General features: G+C 35.1%; 1 protein-coding gene across 2 annotated transcripts; it reads right to left on the bottom strand.

Annotated features, from left to right (window-relative positions):
• Positions 1 to 715: 715 nt before the first annotated feature.
• LOC145583238 (villin-3-like) lies at positions 716 to 20,711 on the bottom strand. 2 transcript variants are annotated; one of them, XM_081640425.1, is made up of 24 exons: positions 20,387 to 20,711; positions 19,740 to 19,880; positions 19,246 to 19,345; positions 18,174 to 18,242; positions 17,848 to 18,084; positions 17,578 to 17,755; positions 17,363 to 17,495; positions 15,481 to 15,640; positions 15,031 to 15,181; positions 14,850 to 14,950; positions 14,587 to 14,745; positions 12,328 to 12,396; positions 12,180 to 12,248; positions 11,131 to 11,268; positions 9,854 to 9,982; positions 8,927 to 9,074; positions 8,539 to 8,549; positions 8,303 to 8,443; positions 8,096 to 8,221; positions 7,123 to 7,185; positions 3,004 to 3,108; positions 1,824 to 2,079; positions 1,332 to 1,573; positions 716 to 1,240 (listed from the first exon to the last, which is right to left on the bottom strand). In XM_081640425.1, exons 2-24 carry the CDS (start codon positions 19,793 to 19,795, stop codon positions 1,127 to 1,129), a joined length of 2,955 nt encoding a protein of 984 aa, XP_081496551.1. In that variant the 5' UTR covers positions 19,796 to 19,880; positions 20,387 to 20,711; the 3' UTR covers positions 716 to 1,126. The 2 variants fall into 2 exon arrangements, with proteins under 2 accessions (XP_081496551.1, XP_081496552.1); XM_081640426.1 differs by having other exon boundaries at positions 19,740 to 19,804.
• Between the last annotated feature and the right edge of the window lie 1,306 nt (positions 20,712 to 22,017).

Below are 22,017 nucleotides of genomic sequence, written 5' to 3'. Positions count from 1 at the left end.
CCAGCAAAACTTCAACGTTAATATCATTTAGTAAAATTAAATTGATATATTGATGGTATATGTTAAAATGTGTCTACCAAGATTTCACATGAATCAATTTTTTCTCGAGTAGAAATGATCAAACAAAAGTCTAAGTTGAGTGAATAATGTAAAACTCAAAACGTTGCAACTAAACTTAAATAGAGGAAGCATGATACTAAAAATTTTGATTGTGTGCCAATTCTATAAACAGTTGGTGGGCGTGGTGTGAAGTTCTTTCAGACAATACGCGATAGTTCATGTTCCATTAAGCAACTTACGAATAGTAATATAGTATGCTTTCATACACAAACTTTTTCAAGGGATGAAAAATTATTTTGCTAGACTTGACCACAATTTTTTTTCCCTGGCTATATCTTATGAGCTAACGGCTTGTTCTATTCATGTGAAACTGACTCATTAGAACTTTTATCTTAACTTTGTTGTGATCGAACATACCTAAATTTGTCTGAATATTATTTTTTTTCTAAAATAAATTGTACAAAAATGGTAATACATTGATCATTACACACTCACCAAGACGAAGGTAGTAAATTTACATAAAGTCAAATGTTATGTCCTCCAAAGCTATACATAGATGCGTACTGCTTATAGAGTGACGTACATTTGTCTGAGCCATGTAAACATTCACCATTTTTTGGGGAGGGACGGGGAGGCAGGTGAGGAGGCAGGAGTATTTGACGCAACTGTACATACAACATACCATAAATCAACACAACAATTCATTGAAACTCTCGAGTAATCAACCTGAACACAACCTTCTTACAGTACATATACACCCTTGGACAAAAGGATCAAATCTTGTTTTATTGTCTAGAATACATGATTACTATAATATAGAAAAGAATGGACACATTTTTTTTTTTATAAAAAAAATAAAAAATAAAAATCTAAAACAAATGGAATAAGTGAAGAGATACAAAAATCACTCTTCTGACCAGTATCCCAAAATCAACACCAATATTAACAGCTATAAAAACAAACCAACCTGCAGGCACCATACAGAAAAACAAACCAAGCTGAATGTACTGTAAGATCCACTTCTTTTACAAAAAGATCACGAACTTGTGCAGCAGCATATTTGAGACTAGAATAGATCGAACTTCTTTTTCTGCATATCTTGCTTCCATCTCGGAAGTTTATAAAATGCTTCCTTCGTCACACCAAATATAGACTGGAATTCTTCCTCGGATAGATAGGCCTATGGTAATGAAACAAGTAGAAAATGACAATGGGATCGAAGTAATAAAAATAATTATACTGTTAATTACAGATCTTATCAGTGGACCAACCTCTCTGCGCTTAAAATCAATTCCTGTGACAGGATTTTCAGATCTAGCCCTCAGTTGCTCGTAAGTGAATGTGCTCTGTGTATTTCCAGAAATGGAGTCTTCCTGTTCAGCATCATCTTTAGACACCGACTCCTCCCCATTGCTCTCAGGTAGAGGCTCCACACTCCCAGTTTCCTTAACTTCTTCTGTAGCATCTTGTGACTCTTCAGTCACCTCTGGAGCACTTTCAGTCTCTTCTTGAGCTGCAGGAAAGAAAGGAATATTATCAAGGTTCTGTTTATCTTTCTTTTTTTCTTTTTTTTTGGTGTGTGTTTATAACACATTTTACCAAAAAAAAAAAAAAAAAAAAAAAAAGAGAGAGAGAGAAATAAAAATGGTTTTGCTCATCTTTTTTGGGTCATATTTCTTAAACAATGGTTTGATTTGCTTATAAAGGCTGTAAAATGAACTAGAATTTGCTGATTTCTGATATGTTTTTTTGGAGTAACTCACCAGGAGGGGTAGTAGCAGGTGGAGATGGACTCCTAGTAGACCGGGGAGGAGATACATCGGGTGTCTTTTCAGCTGTAAGGGCTGATGAAAGAGCAGCCAATGCAGCTGCTCTTTGTGATCCTTGACCAGTATTAACTGGCCTTGGAGTAGGAACTGCAGCAGGCTTGCTTTCAGATGATGGGTTCAACGCAGATGACAAAGCAGCTAAAGCAGAAGCTCGTTGAGTTGCTCCACCTTGGTTCGACCCATTTGATTTCTGTGGTCACAAATATTGCATGCATCAAATAACTTTGAACTGAAAAAATACCGAATCACAATCACAAATACACAGATTCTCTGTTGCATATTTAGGTAGAAGAGGGATAATAGAGTAATCCTTCATAGAGTATTGGTGTGCATTCCTTTGGGGGTAGGTAAATTTTTTGGTTAGTTAATCTATACAATTAAAGGGATTCTCAATGGGAAAAGTTTGTATCCATAACCAATTAAATAATGATGTTGAGCAGTGGTTAGAGCCTAGGCACAGATCAAAGCATGCCTTAAATTTTCAACAATTTAATAAATCTGTTCAAAATCACCTATTAGAAGAATAAGCTATTGATAGTATAATATGGCACTGCAACTTAAAATTTACAGCATAATACCGATATTATATATGAAACAACTTAACATAAATTTCAATTATGGGCCTTTTTTTTTTTTTTTTTTGGCTGCAATTTTATATTTTAGTAAATTGGGCCTTTCTTCCTTAGGCCCTTGGCCAGGCCTTCCAACAGCTCAGGGACGAGCAAAGGATCGGATGACCCAAAATACTATAATATGCTACCTCCATTCCTTTTTTTTTGGTTACACTTTCTACTTTCATCAGTTTCGTTTTGTTGGTACTATTGCATTTATTACTGATTAGCTTTACACTCTGCCCTACTTTTTATTAACCATGCTCTCACTTTTTACACTCTCAGAATCCCCCTATTGGCTTTAGTTACCAGTTACTGTAGCCATGAGAGGTAAAAGACAAAATGGGTTAAATTTCCACTGTTCCACAGGAAGACAGGAGCTGATTATAACGGATAATATACACTCACTTCACACCCCCCCCCCCCCCCCTCTTCAAGACAATTTGCATATATTAACATTTCAAACTTTAAAAAAATTAAGAGAAACAATAACAGTTACTCACATTTGGAGAACTGGACTTTTCTCCGGAAGAGGGATTGAAGGCTGATGACAAAGCTGCCAAAGCTTCAGCTCTCTGTGTAGCACCTCCATTTGATCTAGCTGGACTCTGCAAAATCAAAAACAATCAGTCATCTGTTTACATCTACCAAGTCTGCAGTCATTAACCAAGGATAAAAACAGCACAAAATAAACCAGACAGACATCCTGCAAAAAAGAGCATTGTGTAAAAACCCACCCACCCAAACACCCCCCTCCCCCAAGAGAGAGAGAGAGAGAGAATAGTCTCGTCCATAAAAAATATATAAAAGGATTTGCATAACCTTTTCTAGGAAGAGTTAAGGAATAGATTGAACTTTCACTGGTCTAATCAGTGTAATCCTAACTTTCGATCAACTGAGAATAATCAAAGATGGCAGTTTCCTTCTCATAGAGCCAGGTTAGTCTCAACTGGCCAATAACTTGTTTTTGAGGTCGAAAAAGCACTATCACCAGATAATCTGATACAGGGACAGTTAACCTACCCCTTGCAAGGATAACAGTCCCAGTACCCCTCTTTTTATTTACCATCTTACATGTTGGGTAAGTGTGGCCCAAATTCCATAGCCCAACTCATTATATGTCAAGGTTTCTAGAAAATTCTAAAATAATCAAGAAATTGATGGAGAATGGTGGAAGGATCTAGAAGCAATGAATGCTCAAGAAAGTTCTAGATTTATGTGGACAATTTGAAGAGCTTGTGTGTAGAAAATTCCACACTTCCTCCACCTCCTTACATCACCTATAAATATAAGGTGTTGGGCATCATTTGAGGTATGTATCCACCTACATATCCTCCAATACTCCGATACTCTCATATCACTCTATGAATGTCCCTCTATGCTTAGAGAGAATTTACCTACAAATACAACTCTCTAAGATATCTATCATGATCGGAGTTTCTACACACACACAATCTCCCTAATCCACTATTCTTAACTTGTATTACTCCTTTGCGAGTTTCTATAGTGAGAGTTCTCTTGCAATACTCACCCTTGCAAGGGTTCTTGTACTCTCCTATTTTCATATAGTGGATTATTTTTCGACGCTCGTCGTTCGTGGGTTTTTTTGATGATTTTTCCCACGTTAAATATTGTGTGTCCATTCTCTACTACTTATCTTGCCATTACCTATCTCTTAATTATCTTATCAATCAATACATCTTTAATTTGCTTCCGCTGTGCACTCCCCAACCCTAACATTACAATCCCATCATCAGTCACCAACACCTTCACTTCCCAATGGCACCATCAAAACCACAACCACTGTGGTGCTCTGTCCGAGGATTTCTTTCATTTATGGCAAAGGCCTTGATGAGTTCAGCACATTCCCAGTTGGCCAAAGAGTGCAGAATCACATACCTTTGGTGCTACATGCCACCCCCACACACTATAACCAGCATTCTACTTCCCTTACACTACTATCACCAATGCATACAGCTTGATTCCCAGCACTGCCAGAGCTTCTCTGCTCAAAGTTTCTTTCACTTTTGGCGTAGACCTTGATGGACTGAGCACTTCTCTAGTAGGCTGAAGATTGCAAGATCACATATCTTTGGTGCTAGCTTTTCTTTCTTCCCACTCATCCTTTATCTTGCTAGCTTGATATAAGCTCCTGGCGGATTTCTAAGTCATGATTTGCTATAGGAAACTTTCAGAACCTGCCTTTCTCTTTTCACCATCATTAAGGCTCTCACAGTTCAGCAACAATGGGAATGAGAAAGAAGGAGCTAAAAATTTGGGTTTTTTTTGGGGGGGGGGGGGGGGGGGGGGGGTATGAGACAACAGGGGTAACAACACAGGTGACAAGGTAATCTAATAACACTCTCAAACCTATGGAGGTTGGTGGGGGAGGGGGTATATGAGACAACAGGGGTAACAACACAGGTGACAAGGTAATCTAATAACACTCTCAAACCTATGGAACAGGTAATTATCTCCACTTGAACAAATAACCTTTAAATGTGCTTCACCCTTTATTTTATTAGTTAATATAAGCCGTGGTTTTAGTGTTGCTAAAAACATTAGGAAGATAAGACTTTGTTCGGTCAGGATAGAGAAAGTTAGAGATGATCTTGTAGGCCGAAAGCGTGTGTGATTGACTACGACAAAGTTGGAATGGGTCTATGAATATGTAATGTCAAAGATATTACATTAGTAAGGAAATGGTAATGACCTAATCCCTGAGAACCCACTCTGTCATATTAGTGTCACAAAATAAGAAATGGTCAGCAGCAAAAAGGATGAAAAAACAAAGGCAGCGCAGCAAGGGTAATTTCCAGTAATTCTCGTTACAAGTCCAGCTAGATCAATGATGGTATCAGACCACTAATTGAGGAATACACCCGATTTTATGGTTTCACAATTTGACAGCAAATTTTTCTCATCTCTATAGCCCATTCACTTTTCATAATTCTGCAGTGAACCAAGTATACATTCTTCCTGGTCTTACATATTGGGAGCCAACACTTTATGACACAAAACACTGGAATGAAATGGATATGTTGAATGCTTTGCTAAGTCTTAGCCTCATCCCCTGGGTACATAGATTCTTAACAAGTTCCCAGTGACCTTAATAGGGGATTAGAAAATTGATATCTCTAAATAAAATAGCTCTAGAATCTTCAAATGTATATAATCTTTCCATTATGCAACCACTCATTCTAACACAACATGTTTCCCTCTTGTTTGTCAATGAGGCTATGCCAGGATTCCAGGAACACTGTTAACAAACTTAAAAACAATAAAGGTTATACCGAGCAACCTTTATGTATTTACATAGCAGAAATTTTTGATGAATATAGATAACTAGGTATATACAGCCTTTCGAATTCAAAAGTTAGCCAATACTGGCTGAAGGAAAAGCTGGAGAACCATTGACAAGCTCTTTCATCTACATCAGTAAAGGAAAAGCAAGCATAACAATTTCCACAATTCTTTTGCTGTAAAAAAAGGTGCGAAGTCAGTAAGGTCCAAGTACCGTCTTTTCCAGCAAGAAGCTAGGCAAAGCCCACATGTTATCTCAAACTCATCTTCAAAAGGCTAAATCATATGTCAACCCAATCAAGCACTGGATACAGCCCAGAACACTGTGATCTTATGAACCACTTTCAGGGTAATTTATCATAATTTGGATGGGTGGACTACATTTCATCAATGCCACCTTAACATGAATTGGTTTAGATTAAGGGAAACAAGTAAAAAGAAATTCAGTAGCAACCTATGGATTTCATATTACTGGTCCATTTTGACAATACCACCTTCCTTTTGATGAGTTATCTTTTTTCTTTGTCTATTTTGTACTAATGATGTCTTTTGACATCAATTCCCAATACTTTCTCTTTCCCTCTCTTCAATAATACCCAACTACTTTTTCTCTCTCTATCTCTCTCTAACCCCACATGCACATATGTACTCTCAATCATTTGTTTTAAGGAATCTACAACCTCCTTAATTCCTGTGAGAAAACCCAAATAGGCTTTGTAATATGAGACGGAGAGAGTAGTCAAATAAACAATAGACACCAAAGACAATTTGGGTAGCAACTTTTCCAAGTGAACATTGTCTTGGCCCTAGAAGTAGCCTAAAAAAATAGCTAAAACAGTACTGCACTTTGATGTGCACAATCTCTGCTCCTTACCCTTGGATGAGTCAAAGCTCATGATTACAAGCATGAATAAACCTCCTGTGACATTGCAAAGCATAGGAGCAACAAACAAAAGAGAACCCTTGACAAACATATCAGGCAGATTTCCAGAAGAAGACCTTAACAGACTTCCATAACCACAGCAAACAAGCAGCACTACGTTCACAAAAACCAATCCAGCTGAAGAATTTTATGTTACAAAGTGCTTTGAACTAAAGTTGGAAAGTTGATGATGCAGGTGCAAGATAGAAAAAGACACATAGGTAACAGATTGGAGAGTAATGAAAAAGTATAGATAAATTACCCAGAGATGAATGCCACAATGGTAGATTGGTAGGTACAAAAGTTATTAAAGTCAAATGCTATACCACATACAACAAACCAAAAAAAAAAAGAAGAAAAAAAAATATATTATTATTTTATTCACTTCATGATGTACCTCTGCAGAATGGCCAGCACCAAATAATAGCATGACCTTCTTCTGAAATGAGTTCCCTTGAACCTGTGATAAAAATAATTTCCATCAGAAAATTTGCTACAGAACCAAAAGAAAAGGCAACGCCTGTTTGGAAATAATTACAAGGCATTACAATTCAAAACAACTTGCAAAAATGCATCATTTATGCATGATATACACCACAAAAAATAATGTGGCATACAATACCAATCTTTTCCACAATATTTGAGAAAATATGTTCCGTAAAGAGATGGCTCCAACAAACTACTCAAGATGAGAATATAGGGTTCAAGAGACTAAAATCAGCAGTCCCATCACATTGATGGAAACAAGGACCAGGATCAAACAAACAATCAAGAACAAGCAGCACGGCGAATCCTGTGTCTCATCAAGAAGCTAACTCTTATATGACTAACTCAAAAAAGCTAACCTTAGTCATCTTACTACTTCCAAGGTCAAAAGTCTAGAGTTTCTAACAGACATATTGATTGCTACAAAAAAAAATAAATAAATAAAAATAAAAAAAATAAAAAAAATAAAAAAATTTAAATAATGCAAAGGTAGTATTGTTGTGTACAACATGCTTCTAGTCACCTCAAACCACATATAAGTCGGATTCACAAAGGGACAGCTTTTATGTGATTTAGGGTGATTAAGCTTGTTGTAAAAATACACTTGTTGTGTGAAAGACCTACCATGCTTTATAAGCCTATTGTTATCACCATAAACAATTGAAAGGAACTTAAAAAAAAAAAAAGAATAAGGGCTTCACAAAGTGCTTTGTAATGCAATCTTACTTTGCTGTCCAACAACGGAATATAACTTTCCAGAATTATCTAAAATCTCAATTATTTAAAAAGGCAACTTCGAATTTTGCAAAGCTAGCATCCAGTAGTGCCATTTAGATACTAGAAGTATGCAGCTATATACTTTTTTTAGGTTTAGATGCACCTACAATGGCTTTAGCTGGTTCCCATGAAAAGTAAGTTGTGAAGAAACATGGCTCATTTCCTTCAGTGATTCTGTAAAGAGGAATATGTGGAGATAGCCCTTCTAATGACGCAGCCATCTGAACGTATTTCTGCAGTTGAACAAGAATTAACGATGATGTTTCATATAAACCTACAAAATTACAATTCACAATGTGTTTACAATATAGTACCTGGCCAATTTCAAAAGCTGTCTGCTTTTCCTTGGTATCAACTGACTGACCGAGCCAAACAAAAACTTCAACATGGGTGTCAAGTATCATCATATCTTCAGTCAACAGATCATCTTGGGTAAAATTGTAGATTTCCTCAATCTGCACCATTCATATATGAACCAAGAAATTATATATCTTATAAATATGCACTGAGAATTTCAGCAATTTGCAAGTTGATTTAATGTAACACACACCTGAAACTTTCCTGCAAATCAATAGCCAGGGCAAAAAAAAAAAAAGGAGACAATGTATTAGTAAGGAAGTAGCTTCTGTCGAATAATCAATGAGAAGCTGAAAGTGTAAAAAATGAATTCCCTTCTCAAGTTTTATACTCCTTTAATGGAAGAATTGTTTCAAAAAAAAAAAAAAAAAAATTGCTCCCCTTCCACATTTTCAATGTACATTTATGTCAAACTATTGTGCCCTTATTTATGATATGTTATCAAATCCTTTCAACTCACACGTTAGTTTGACATCCCAATAATACTAGAATCCGACGTTTATGTGCACAATAATGAGCTTTATGCAGATACAGGAGATGTGGGTGAAATAGGTTATTGCAGGTAAAGACTAGAATCAAACCTTTCTTAAAAGAAAAGGAAAATAGGTGTGGGTCCCTGACAAGTTCCTGAGATGTTTTTTTGCTTGCGTAAGGTTGTTTCCCTCCAAGTGCAGACCAAAATACTGAATTTTCAGTTCCTTCTTTGGCATGCTTAGTAGTACTTCCAGGCTGGCAGTGAAAATCAACAATATGCATCAGTCAATGAGCAAATTTTAAAATATAGTCAAAAGTATCGCAGCTAAAAAAAAGGTTTCCAGAGTGTCTGTTTATCAGGCCAATACCACCACTGAACTTCTCAGCAAAACGCACCATAATAAAAATGCCAGTAAGCCAAATCCATATCATAAAGCATCAGACACACTTCATTCTAATAACAATTAATCAGATAGTCTGTTTCAATTTCCTGTTCCTATGTCAAGCAAATATCCAATTGTCCTTAACAGGAAATGTAACATGGATACCCTTTTATGCACTCCAGTACCCCACTGTACCACAAGTTTGTCAATTGACAACAGAGCAAATAGTACTTCACTTTCAAGTTTTTACAGTGATTTTATGAAATGCTAAGATGACTTAAGTTATCGGCAAGTAAAAAGTTCAAACTGCAACAGACAATTAAATAAAACTTCAGGATTTAGCAAATTGTTCAAGTTCATTATGGATGATCTTATGAGTCTTATCACATATGATATTGATGCAATTATATTGAGCACCGGTCTTGGAACTTGGCATCATCCCTCATACATCAAAAGGTTTTCTGCTATGGTAACTCATGCCTTTCCATGATGCCAGGGTGATGAAATACATCAAGATAACAGCAGCAAAAGTAAAGGGGGAGCAGAAATAAACTTATCCACGAGTTCTATATAATTCTTGAAATAGTTACATGCTTACATCCAATCATGATGCTAATGTTCATTAGAAAAAATAAAAGCAAAAAGGGTAACCTTTAAAAATTCAGCAATTTTAGCAGTTAGTTGTTGCTGTTCAAAAGTGCTCTGATTGCCATGCCAAGTGAAAATTGAAGAGCCCGATTGCAAAATATAGCAATTGTAAGAGTTCAGTGATGTTGCCACCTGAAATGAACATGGTCATCAATATGGAAGATGGATTATGATAAAGTGGAAAACTAACAACTAATAAGGAAGTCATCATCAGACAATCCAGAATAATATAATTATATCTGAGAAGAAAAAAAAAACATCAGGTAAACAAATACTCCCTCCATCCCAAAAAACACTTCACATTCTCTCTTATTTCTTGATATACAGATACTTTTCAATTTTCCCTTGACTTGGGTCCAAATAATTTAATTATGTTTTTCATTCTTCCTTTATCTTGTTATATTCATCTTCTCTCAGCACCTTACATATACAACAATCCCCAATTTCTCTCATCTCAATTTAATATAAATAAAGAATACCAACCTAATTTTTAATTCACTAATACTTAATAAATCCCCACCACTTACTCTCCTAAAACTATGTACTTTTCATACGATGGAGGGAGTATCTCCAATATATGTCTGTGAGAGAATATAGAGTTATAGCAAGCAGCTTTCAGTTCCTAGACACAAGGATAACTGAAAAAATAAGACACAATCAAATCACAACATAAGCTCACATTATCATTCCATAATGATCAACAACAACGTTTAAGGTTAATTTACCACTCATATATAAAAAACCAAAAGGCATAAAAAAAAAATTAAAAAGAGTTGATATTTTGAACCAATGTTAGAATTAGTCAATCTACTGTAAATATCACTCAGTGTATTAACAAACAGAGGCTCCAAGCCAGGGAAGCCATATGTTAATCAAATCCCGGTAAAGCAAAGGGCAGAATTTCAGAATAGTTCGACAAGACACCCTAAGCAAAACTTGGTAATGCAAATAGCAGAAGTTCAGAATAGTTCCACAAGACATCCTTACAGGCAATTGACAGTTACATACATCAGTAATACATAAAATATATCCCAAATATAAATAAAAATAGGCAATGCAAAGGGAAGAACTTCAGAATAGTTCTACAAGGCATCTTAATCAAGATTTGGTACTGCAAAAGGCAGAAGTTCAGAATAGTTCCACAAGACATTCTTTCAAGCAATTGACTGTACCAAACAAATAAAAAACTAAGAACCCTGAGATGACGCAATGATTACAGGTGAAACATTACAAAGCATAATTCAACATACTCAAACTACTAACGAGCAGGTAAACCATACCGCATCAACCTGCATGGCTTTGTTATTGTGCAAGGAAGTTTCCGATATCTCTATTAATGCAACACCATCAGCTGGATAAGTGGAATCAGTCAACCCTTTCTCTTCAATGAACTTCTTATATCCAGAACTCAGACCACCCTATATACGAAAACAGAATTCAGAGAACTAATAATTGGAGTGAACGCAAGGAGATTCAATATAATTAATTTATTTTATTCATTTGATTTATTTGGTATGCGTTATTTTCCAGCTCAAACTTACAATCAATATAATAGATTAGTTTATATTTATTTAGTGGTTTAATGCTACAGTAATAATGTGCGTTATCATCATGAAAATCAAGTGGCAATAATCAAAAGAATTTAAGTTGTAGTCGGCTGCCGGTTTCTTAGTTTGGTCACTTAGATTGTTTAACATTATAATTTTTTTAATAATAAAAGTTGGTGAGATTTGTTGTGCACGGTTAAGATGAACTCAAAAGTGTACTTCTCTTAGGATTTATGGCAGTTTAATAAAGCTCCATAAAGGAACTCCTGTACCATGTTTTGAAGATATATAAATAAGATACGTAAGAGTTTTTTTTCTGCTATAATTGAGCACTTATTTCAAGAGTGATTTAGGAAACTCATGAACCAATCAGTTCTATTAGGGTTGATTAAACGAAATTGACGATCAACTACTTAAACTTTTGGATCCAAATTATTACTTTCTATGCTTACTTAAAACTGCAGTTTGACTTTTGCACATTTCACAAAGCAAATTAGAACATATTGGCTTTGAATATATTTTCTAAATATATATTTAATAAATGTTCGAGGAAAAATTTATAAAAAAAAATAAGGGTCAAAGTTATCCATTGATATATGTGAAAGTCAATATGTTGCAACAAAAAAACAGAGGAAGAAATATATGAATATTGTTGGATTAGTCTAAATGCATATTTTCAATGCATTAACTGTCTACAATTTTTACACAACACATCTAAAAAATCGCAACACAGTCAAAGTATGGGGTACTTGTTTTGAAACAAGTGCATTATAAAAATCTACCTTTAGCACAACCATAGGCTGAAATATTGAAATAAATTGAGGTGGCTCCTTTCCTTGAAAAATACGACCCTGCACCAGTCAAACCTTCAAATTAGCCACCCACATATTAGAAATTGAAATAATGCAATCAAAGGAAACATGATAATACCAGGACAGGTCTTCCTTTCAGTGAATTACACATTGTGTTAGCCAACCTTGCAGCCATCTTCTGGTCATCCTGTAAACGAGAAGTTAATGGAAGCTCAACTTCTCCTGAAGTGAATTATGAGAAAACTCAAAAGCAAGTGATAATAGAGAAAACTAGCAAAATACTGAATTATGTGGGATACCGGGAACACATACACTAACTAATAAAAGAGTGTGCTATGAAGCACTTGCACTTTCCTACAGGAATAATTGTGACAAACACACACACACACATACAAGGTTCAAGGGAAAAATGGATTTACTTCTCATGGTAAGTAAAGGCTGATTATATAGGATCACATACACTAATTTAGACACTTTGCAACCCTTTTTTAACCCTTTTATTAACTTTGAGATTTTACATTTTCTCTTCTAATTTCAAACAGTTAGATCATCAACTATGTGTATGCATGAAAGAGAGAGGAAGAACTCTCAAAAAACAATATCCTCTCTTATGGAGATCCAAATCATAATGCATTTCTTAGCTTACACCCTGTCCTGGCTTTTTCTTTTTCTTTTCTTTTTTTTTTTTTTTTGATAATTTTTAATACTCCCTCCGTTGGTTTGTCCCTTCTTGATCTACCCTTATGCCATTTTCGGTGGACCTAAATGATGTACCCATTTCATTTTTTTTTACCAATTATGGCTAGCATTAAATTACCCTTTTTAAATTACCCTCTATTTTGCAAAAATATTTGTGCAAAGTTAGCTTTCCATGTACTTCCACTGCTTTCTCTCTCTACTTTTTTGCAAATCCCATGTGAATTTAACTTTCTAATGTACTTTTACTACTTCCTCTTTCCCCTTCTTAATTCCCATAAAAATTGATCATAAGGGTAGATCAAAACGGGACGGAGGGAGTATCAATTAGCCATTAGAGACAAGCAGATGGCTGCAGGCTCAAACTACCAAGAATCTCAAAGGCATGGTTTTTAAACGAGTGATCGAAATCACCCCATGTCCGATCAATTTGTTTAATCTTGCAATAGTCTTGGTGTTCCAAAAATCGAAATAAAATTTATAATTGTCGCCAAAACATTGTTTTTAAAGGGTGGGGGTGGGGGTGGATTTTGAAATCATCAACCAGCAACTAGCTTGGTGTTTGCAAGCTCAGAGTACCTTCAACCTCAAGGACATGGCTTTGACAGTGTGGTTGCCGATCTTCCATAGCTAGTTAATCTTAATCAGATGACAAATTGTAGCCATCTCCTTATCTATCATCCTAATTCGTTAATTCTTCGCCACATATTGTTAATCCATTGGATATATCTAACCTTTTGAATGTTGACTTGGTTGTAATCAGTGTGATTTCCATTGATCATCCATATAATCATGTTTTACTATTTCATAATCTGGTTGGTGATTTCTTCTCTAACTCTTCTAAACACTCTTCTTAGTAGCCTAAAATATACTGTTCTACGGAGAGAATAGCTATGGCCTAAGAGCAACCTCAACAGTAGTCCGAGGCAAAATCTTTAATGAAGTCTCAAGGTAAGAATTTTTTTTAAAAAAAAAAATGGAAATAAGTGCTGACAAAATGGATACATTTTTGGGAAGCCTAAGCAAGGGTCATTGCTTTCAATTTTTTCAAAGACCCAGAACAAGACTCGAGCAATTATCTCGGCACATGGGTTTTGATCAATTTTATTACTCCCTCCTTCCCTTAATTACAAATCTGTATTCTTTTTTGGGCGTCCCAAAATGTTGTGCCTATTTCTAAAAATATCACACAATCATTACTTACTTTTTATCTTTCCCATACAACATACACATACACCAAAAAAATCATTACTTACTTTTTATCTTTTCTATAAAACATTCTCTACTTTTTATTATTCCAATACAAAATTCTCTACTTTTTATCTTTCCCATGTAATATTTCTCAACTATTCCCATCCTCCTTAATTCCCGTAATTTTTGAGAAATAGGCTTGTAATTAAGGGACGGAGGGAGTAAATAATAAAAGAGTATTTTATAGTCTGAAGTGAGTCTGAGGGATAAAGCATAAATATTTGAGCGGATATGATGAGAATTTGAAATGAGTCTGGTCCATTAAAAATTGATTTAACTTAATAGAAAGCTGATGTGACAAAGTATGCACTTTAAGCAATGGCTAAGGATCATCCTAATTCTTAGCATAACACTGTTTGAGGATGCAAATATATCCTTGCCAAAACAAAAGGAAAAAAAAAAAAAGTCAAATGATGCATTAAAAGCTTACCTCAATGCTATCCTTTCCAATCCACCAGCACAAGTAGTAGTCTTCTTTCTTCTCGCCAGAGTGATAAGTATACAAAATAATGTAGCAATCCCCACTGTAAAATTTGCCAACATCCTCTTTTGGCACGGGAGTTTTGGCACTACCATTGATTCGCCATACCTTAGAATTTATTATAATCAATTGCTTTAGCTATGTCCTTAAAGGCCAAAAGCAATGACCAATTATTTCACATGAGAGGAAACAAAAAAAGCAGTGCAGTGTACCTCAATTTTACCACTGGTTTCAAGCAAGGGTGGAACATCCTCATTAACAGGAGTGCTTTTGTTTGTGCCTTTGGCACCAAAACCTTGCTGCTTCAGAAAAGCTAACAAAATACCCAGAAAGATGAGTTTGGATAGAATAACAAAGATACTGGTCTTTTGACAAGTAAAGGAATAAAATCACCTGCTACTTTTCCTCTTCCTTCTTCATTACTAGGAGCAGCAGACCCAGCTGGCCAAGAGTCAAAGTGAGATTTAAAAGAGTGTGTCTCATATCCTTGAATAACTCGAGTGACACGTGTTGTCTTCGGTCTTTTTTGGCTAGTAATAAAGTCCTGCAAAAAAAAATTATCAAGATCAATACAGTCTCAAGTAATAAACATGCACTTAGTTCTCATTTTATGAAGTAGGAAATCAGCCAATTAAATTGCATCAGGGATTCATGTCTCACGTATCTCAACCTCATGGTTGGATGATCACCTGTGGTATTCTCATATCACCTTCAAGCCATTAATTATCCAGCCCCCAGGCATTTCCTATGGCTTGATCCCTAGTTTTGTAAAGGCTAGAAGGTCCTCTACCAACCCAAAAAAGAAAACGATGAAGAACTTGAAAATTAAATAATTAATTATACCTCTGCAGCATGACAGGCAGCTTTTCTATCCTCCAATTGCGTCACACGACCAAACCAAAGAAAAACCTCAACCCCGCGGTCCAGTAAATAACATTTGTTATTTTCCAGCTTTCCTTTTGAAAGCTCACCTTCTAAAGCTTGAACTTTACCGTCCTCGATGCTACAGTTCCAAATCAGAAAGCCAAAATCACACAAAAGCATAGAGGTATGTTTCTAAACAATGACTAATGATAATATTATAATTTGAGCTCTGTTTTGCAAAATGATGATTAGCATCTATATCACAACTGCGTATCAGCTCTAAGCAAACTATAAAATGTATAATTCAATTTATTCTATATATTTAATATAATACTCAGTCGTGACAGGAAGTTTAAAAATGATTACAGCTAATATAGAGGAGATATAAAGCTTGCAATACAAACCAGGCATGAATGATGGAGCAATTAAGCTTGCTTTATTTTGGTATGAGAATGGAGGAAAATTCCATAGAAGTATCCGTCGAAAAATTTTATCATAGCCCACAAATACAGCATTGTGCCTTGCCAGATTACATGGAAGTTCACCATAACTATTGCGTAATAGAAAGAACAATTATAGCATCATCGGATCATCCGACATCTAGCCCCAAATAGCTCCGATTTAACAATAAGCATCAATGTTTACACAATCACCACCCAGGAGATAAAGAGGGGTCAAAAACTAATTAGATATACAGCCATGAGATCTTGAAGTCCAAATCAAATCCACTACAGTCCAGTTTCACTATGTTTACAATCAAACCATACAAAAATAGGATGCAGTGCAAAGTCAGATGATCTAGAGTTGATGACTGAAGAAAGATAAATTGCAGAGAAAAAATTTGCTAAGCACAAGCCTAAGACCACAATTATGAACAACAGATCTAGTAGGCTCATTGTTATTGGCAAGGGAATATCCAGCATCCCATAAGAGCAGAGCAGCAAGTAAAGGCCTGTCATAGTCAGAGGAACCATAAAATAAGGGTGTAGAGACTAGATGTCATGGTGGGTGAGGGAAAGAAGAAGAAGAAGAAGAAGAAGAAGAAGAAGAAGAAGAAGAAGACATTTGTCCAGATCTAAAACAAGTAGCCTGAATCAGCATTACAGTGGTTTTCTAAAGATCTGCCGGTTTTAAATTTAAACTTATCTTAATGTTGGATGCATGCATAAAAAATAGGAATAGGCTTTATCTAAGAATATGTGCTAGCTATTGCTAGAAAAAAGAGAATGGCCCAAAAGATACAATGGAAACAGTGGCTCTTGAAATAGGCTTGTGAGGGTATCTAATCTTCAGTAGGTTTCAGATGCAAACTTCATCAATGTATTCATATTCACAGACCAACAGCTTCATTTCTCTGAAAAACCAAATACAACTGTTCCACTTCCATACATACAAATACTAAAAAAGGCTTGTCATTTTGTTAAAAAAGGGAGTGGGAATTTGGGGAAGAAACCCAACAATCTGGACAGGAGTTTCCTTGACCAACATAAATGATTGGCAACAAATCATATGGATATTTCCTCACTTATCAGCTTCCAATGAGCAGCAACCACTGAACTTCATTGTTACAATCATAAGATCTTCCAGCAATTGCATATTTTCACTATCCAAATTCCATTTACTCAGGAATACAGAAATATTCAATATAAATTGCAGTACATGATAACCAATTTGATCCAACAAATACCAATAGCGTTGAGACATCTTCACCAGAAACAGGAAAAAGCAAGAACAAAGCTATTATGTAATCCAGATTGGAGTGTTTGATGTCCATACAACAGAAATTAAAATACAAAGAAGTATGCAGTCAGAACCTAAATTAGGCTTTCTAATTGCAAGAACATTAAAAAAGTGAGAGTACCTATAAAGCTTAGCCACAATTTCCTCAGGAATAACTTCATCTTCACTAACGACCTTTCGAGCAATTGGGGCAAAACCGCCAAAGAGAACCCAGAATTCACCGGAGTCAGATTCAGCTTGTAGGTTTCCGTCATCTACATCAATGACAATGGGTTAGAAAAAAGTCAAACCAGCAATAAATGCGGTAGTGAGAAAGCACAAAAGTTTCTCTCATACCAACAATGGCCACGTCACACGTCCCTTCATGATTCTGGTCCTTAAGAAACTGGACAACTTCCAAAGCCTTTGCCCTTTCTTGAATGTTGGAGTTTGCACCATTGAACTGATAGATTTTGTCTTTAGTGTCTAAGATGAAAACATCATCGTGATTTAGAGAGGAACGAGCAAATGGGACCTGCACATCCAGATATTCTTATCTTCTGCAAAGTATAGCCAACAGCATAAATAACTGAAAGCTGATTTAAGAATGAAATTACAACAGATTACCTGCTTCATCTTGATAGCTCGTTTTCCATGACAGATATACAACTTTGTTTCAAACTCATCTTCCACTGGCGTCTTGAATCCAGATGCAACTCCGCCTTCTAAAGGTATGATGCATGGTCTAAAGTACGACAAAAATTTGTCAGATTCAAAACCTTGAAGCTCCCTATGCTGCACAGCTTTCCCTCCAAGAGCTACATCTAGCTCAACTGTTTTAATAGCAGCTGTTCCAGCCTCGTCCTAAAATAAATTTAAAACACACAGTCAACTACACAGCAGCCCGAAAAATGAAATAAGAATGATTAGACAGATTAGAGTATTAGACCTACCTGGCTAGTATCTTTTCCAAGCCAAAAGTGAATGTCATACAGATAAGCACCCCCTCTGCCAGAACTTGTCTGCAAAAATATGTATCAACATTAATAGGCATGAAGAACATAATGTAAGCCCTCATGATGAGAGGTCAATAACTTATAAGCTGCACAGAAATGAAGGTACAGGAGAAAATTGGTGATGATTGATACAGAGCAGAGAAAGTACATTTCTTCCATAAAATGATTCAAGAAATATTCATAGTAGCTACTTGCATTAATTGGTATAGGCAATATTTGATAGTCAACTACATTTATTGGGAATATCATAAAGAATGAGATCGAAAAAGAAAAAAAAAAAAAAAGGCTATTCATCCCTTTCCATCAAGTAAACCTCATTCCAGAAGCTACAAAGCCACTCAAGCGAAGGATTAGCATCAACAAAGCCGCTGAAACTAAAAAGAGAGGCATGGAATATCCATATCGATACTAATATTTTATATCAAGAAGTTTCACAAGTAATATAGCCACAAACACCAAAGTGAATAGAACTTATAAAAACGGATGAAAGCAGAAACTGATTAGAACTTAGAAAAACGGATGAAGTATTATAATGCGATCCATCATGGTTAAGATGTAAATAGGAAAATAAAGACAAGACATTTCTGTGCAATAAAATGATTTCTTGACATCCCTAAGAACCAAAAGAAATCTTACCAACACCCACCCACCTACCCAAAAATATTAAAGTGCAGCCAAAGGTTATCACTACTCACATAAGAAGCTCATTTAAAGATTACAGTCATACACATTTATCTTTTCAGCCAAATCACAACTGGGTCCAAACCCTAAAAGGACCATGCCACAACATTCCGTAATCATCAGCAATTAAAATTGAACTGAGATTGTCAAATTGCAATGACAAAGACACATGTTTTGATAATGACTATTGACTAGAACCATATTAAATCAAAAGTATCTTAGCAGCCAAAACTAGGGAAAGCATACAAAATAAATCCTTGCAAATGCAAACAAAAAAAATTAAAAAAAAAAAAATTAGAAAAAAAATCATGCAAATAATTAAATATACCTGTAAGACAATGTAGGAGTCTCCTGAGTAGAATTTACCATAATCCGACTTTGGCAATGGAACGGGTACGAAGTCCTCAATTCTCCATACCTCAGTCCCTCTACAAGGAGTTAAGACTCAAACAAGTAGTTGTGTACATGAGATATTAAAAGCAGCAAGATCAACAAAAATGTTGTAGGTTTAAGCAATAACACTTATAATAGCCCAATCCTTTTCAAGCAATAGGTCTATGCATTTAGAATGTATGGCATGTATACCTCCCAGAATTTCAAGCGTCAAGTTCAATTTCCAAAAAACCTCAGTGATTCGAGAACTGTGCAGCCTCAGCCTCGTTGGTTCATCATAAAACAAAGAATTGAGGACATAGGCATTGAAAAAGCATTAAAAAAAAGAATCATCATTCTAAATTTAACTCTCATTTTCACTTTCCGGCCACTTAAACCCCAAAATTGACAACTACCTATCTATACAAGCAAACGATAAAATAAGGATACGGTTTCTGCCCTGCTCCTTGGAAAGCAGGATCAGTAGTCTTCGTAGTGCTTGACATTGCCGATTTCTTAACCAATTGAAGCAGGAAATAGTTCTTACACGTTTACTTTCGAGTTATAAATCAAAGCAATCAAATAGCAATACTGCAGAACCCGAAAAGTCGAAAACATGATTTACAAATAAGCAAAAATAATAAGAAAGCTTAATGTAAACATCGGAGCCTTCAGAGGACACATATACATTTCATAGGTACATTCTTCAGATTTTTAACTTCAAACAATCAATAATTTTCCCACCAAAAGAAAAAATCAAAAATTCAACAGCTACTTGTATTAGAAGCTTCTTCCTTAATCATGCAATAGTAACTCTCAAAAACTAACAATATAATCTGCCATTTCTTCTCAATTTCAAAGTTGATCAAATCAAATTCAATAAAAAAAAATTAATCAAATTCACGCATGAATAAACAACAATAAAGCTACTAATCAAACACAAATGATCAAAAACATCAAAACAAATTCAAATAAACACCTCAGATCAATAAAAAAAAACAGCAAAATCAATCAAAAATTAACAAAAAAACCTCAAACAAATCATCAGAAAGATCTAACTAAAGCTTAAAATTAAACCAAAACAATCAAAATCAAACCTAAATCAATAAATCAACGATCTCGAGGCTTGATGATGATGATGAACGGAAAAAAGGCGAAAATGAGCACGAAAATTGCAGGAGGAGAGAGAAAAAGGGAGAAGAGGAGAGAGAAAATGTCCTTTGGAGCTGGCAATTTTTATGGAAAAATAGGTGGGGTTTGGGATATACCAAAAAAAAAAAAGGAGATTTGAATAATTGCTTCCTTTTTTTTTCTTTTTACTATTTTTTAAAAAATAATTTTGATGGTTTTAAAATTTAGAAGTTTTGATGTTTAGATTTGCAGAGAGAGAAAGAAAGAAGAAGATTGCTGACGAAAATGGAAAGAAAGAAAGAAGGAGGGGTAATTTGGTAATAAAGTGGGAAAATGGGGGGTTAGTTGTTAAGACAGGCTGGTGTGTTATAAAATTAAATGAGGAAGACGGGGGGTGACTGTGACGGTGGGCCGGTGGTACCGGTTTTGTCGGGTTAGGCAATTTGGGTGCCGGAATATTGTATTCTTTGCTTTTCTTTGGAGATTTTGACTACTTTGGACTTGACTTGTAGGCGTAACAAAGGTTATACGGCCAAGACAGGTGGCACGAGTACTTGTTATCTTACGATTGTCATTTTGCCGGTGATTTGTCATGAAAGGCTACTATGTACGCCCGGTTATACCGTAAATCAGATTTATTTATTCATTCAATTAACAAGTGAGAAAAAATAGGGTGATTTCCATAGAAATGATTGGAAAAGTTATAAATTTCAAGAATATGTCACTTTTTGCTAATATTCCCTACATACTGTCCACGCCATCAACTATTTTTTTTTATACTATTTTACAACAAAACCGCTAATTCAATTAGCGGGTTTATGAAAAAGAAACCGCTAATTGAATTAGCGGTTTCATTTATTTTGTTTCGTGTACATGAATTTCAAGTAAGTAAACCGCTAATTCAATTAGCTGTTTTACTTTTTTAAAAAATATATAAATCAATTTTAATGGTGACATGGACGGTATGTAGGGAATATTTACAAAAACTAACATAACCTTGGAATTTATAACTTTTCTAACAATATTGATGGAAATCACTCGTAAAAATATTATTTGCTTATTTATTGATTAAATGAGCAAATGACCCTGGGTGTATGGTACACTCGGATGTGTATAACAAATTCTAATTTGTCATGCATTTCTTAATTGATTCCAAATCAGGAAAGATAATTCGAAGTAAATATTAATTCTTAGCCTTGATGACAACATATATTATTACCCTATAATTATTTACTTACGCATTTTCCCTCATATATTACCTACTTTTCAAATTCCAATAAGCAATTATTCTTATTTTCCAAAATATTACCTACTCCCTAAGCAACTACTCCGTATTTCATCCACAAAAATTTGTTTACATACTTCCAATGTAAATATTTCTATTTCAACATTGATTTAATGTCTTAGCATTTTATATATGTGACATCAAATCAATGTTTTTCACTTTCTTATTTTCCTTAATAATTGCATAAAATCATCAAATGTAACAATCTTTCAGGAATCGAATGAATACTAAGTACTCCTTGATTTTCTCACATAGAACTAATAAGCATCATTTGTGGTACTAATGTTCAAGATTATATCAATCATATGGTCA

The sequence above is a fragment of the Chenopodium album genome, chromosome 15 (assembly GCF_948465745.1).
Source record: "Chenopodium album chromosome 15, dcCheAlbu1.1, whole genome shotgun sequence".
Taxonomy (NCBI): Eukaryota; Viridiplantae; Streptophyta; class Magnoliopsida; order Caryophyllales; family Amaranthaceae; genus Chenopodium; species Chenopodium album.
The sequence above is the reverse complement of the archived record's forward strand: the minus strand, read 5'-3'. Positions and strand labels throughout refer to the sequence as shown.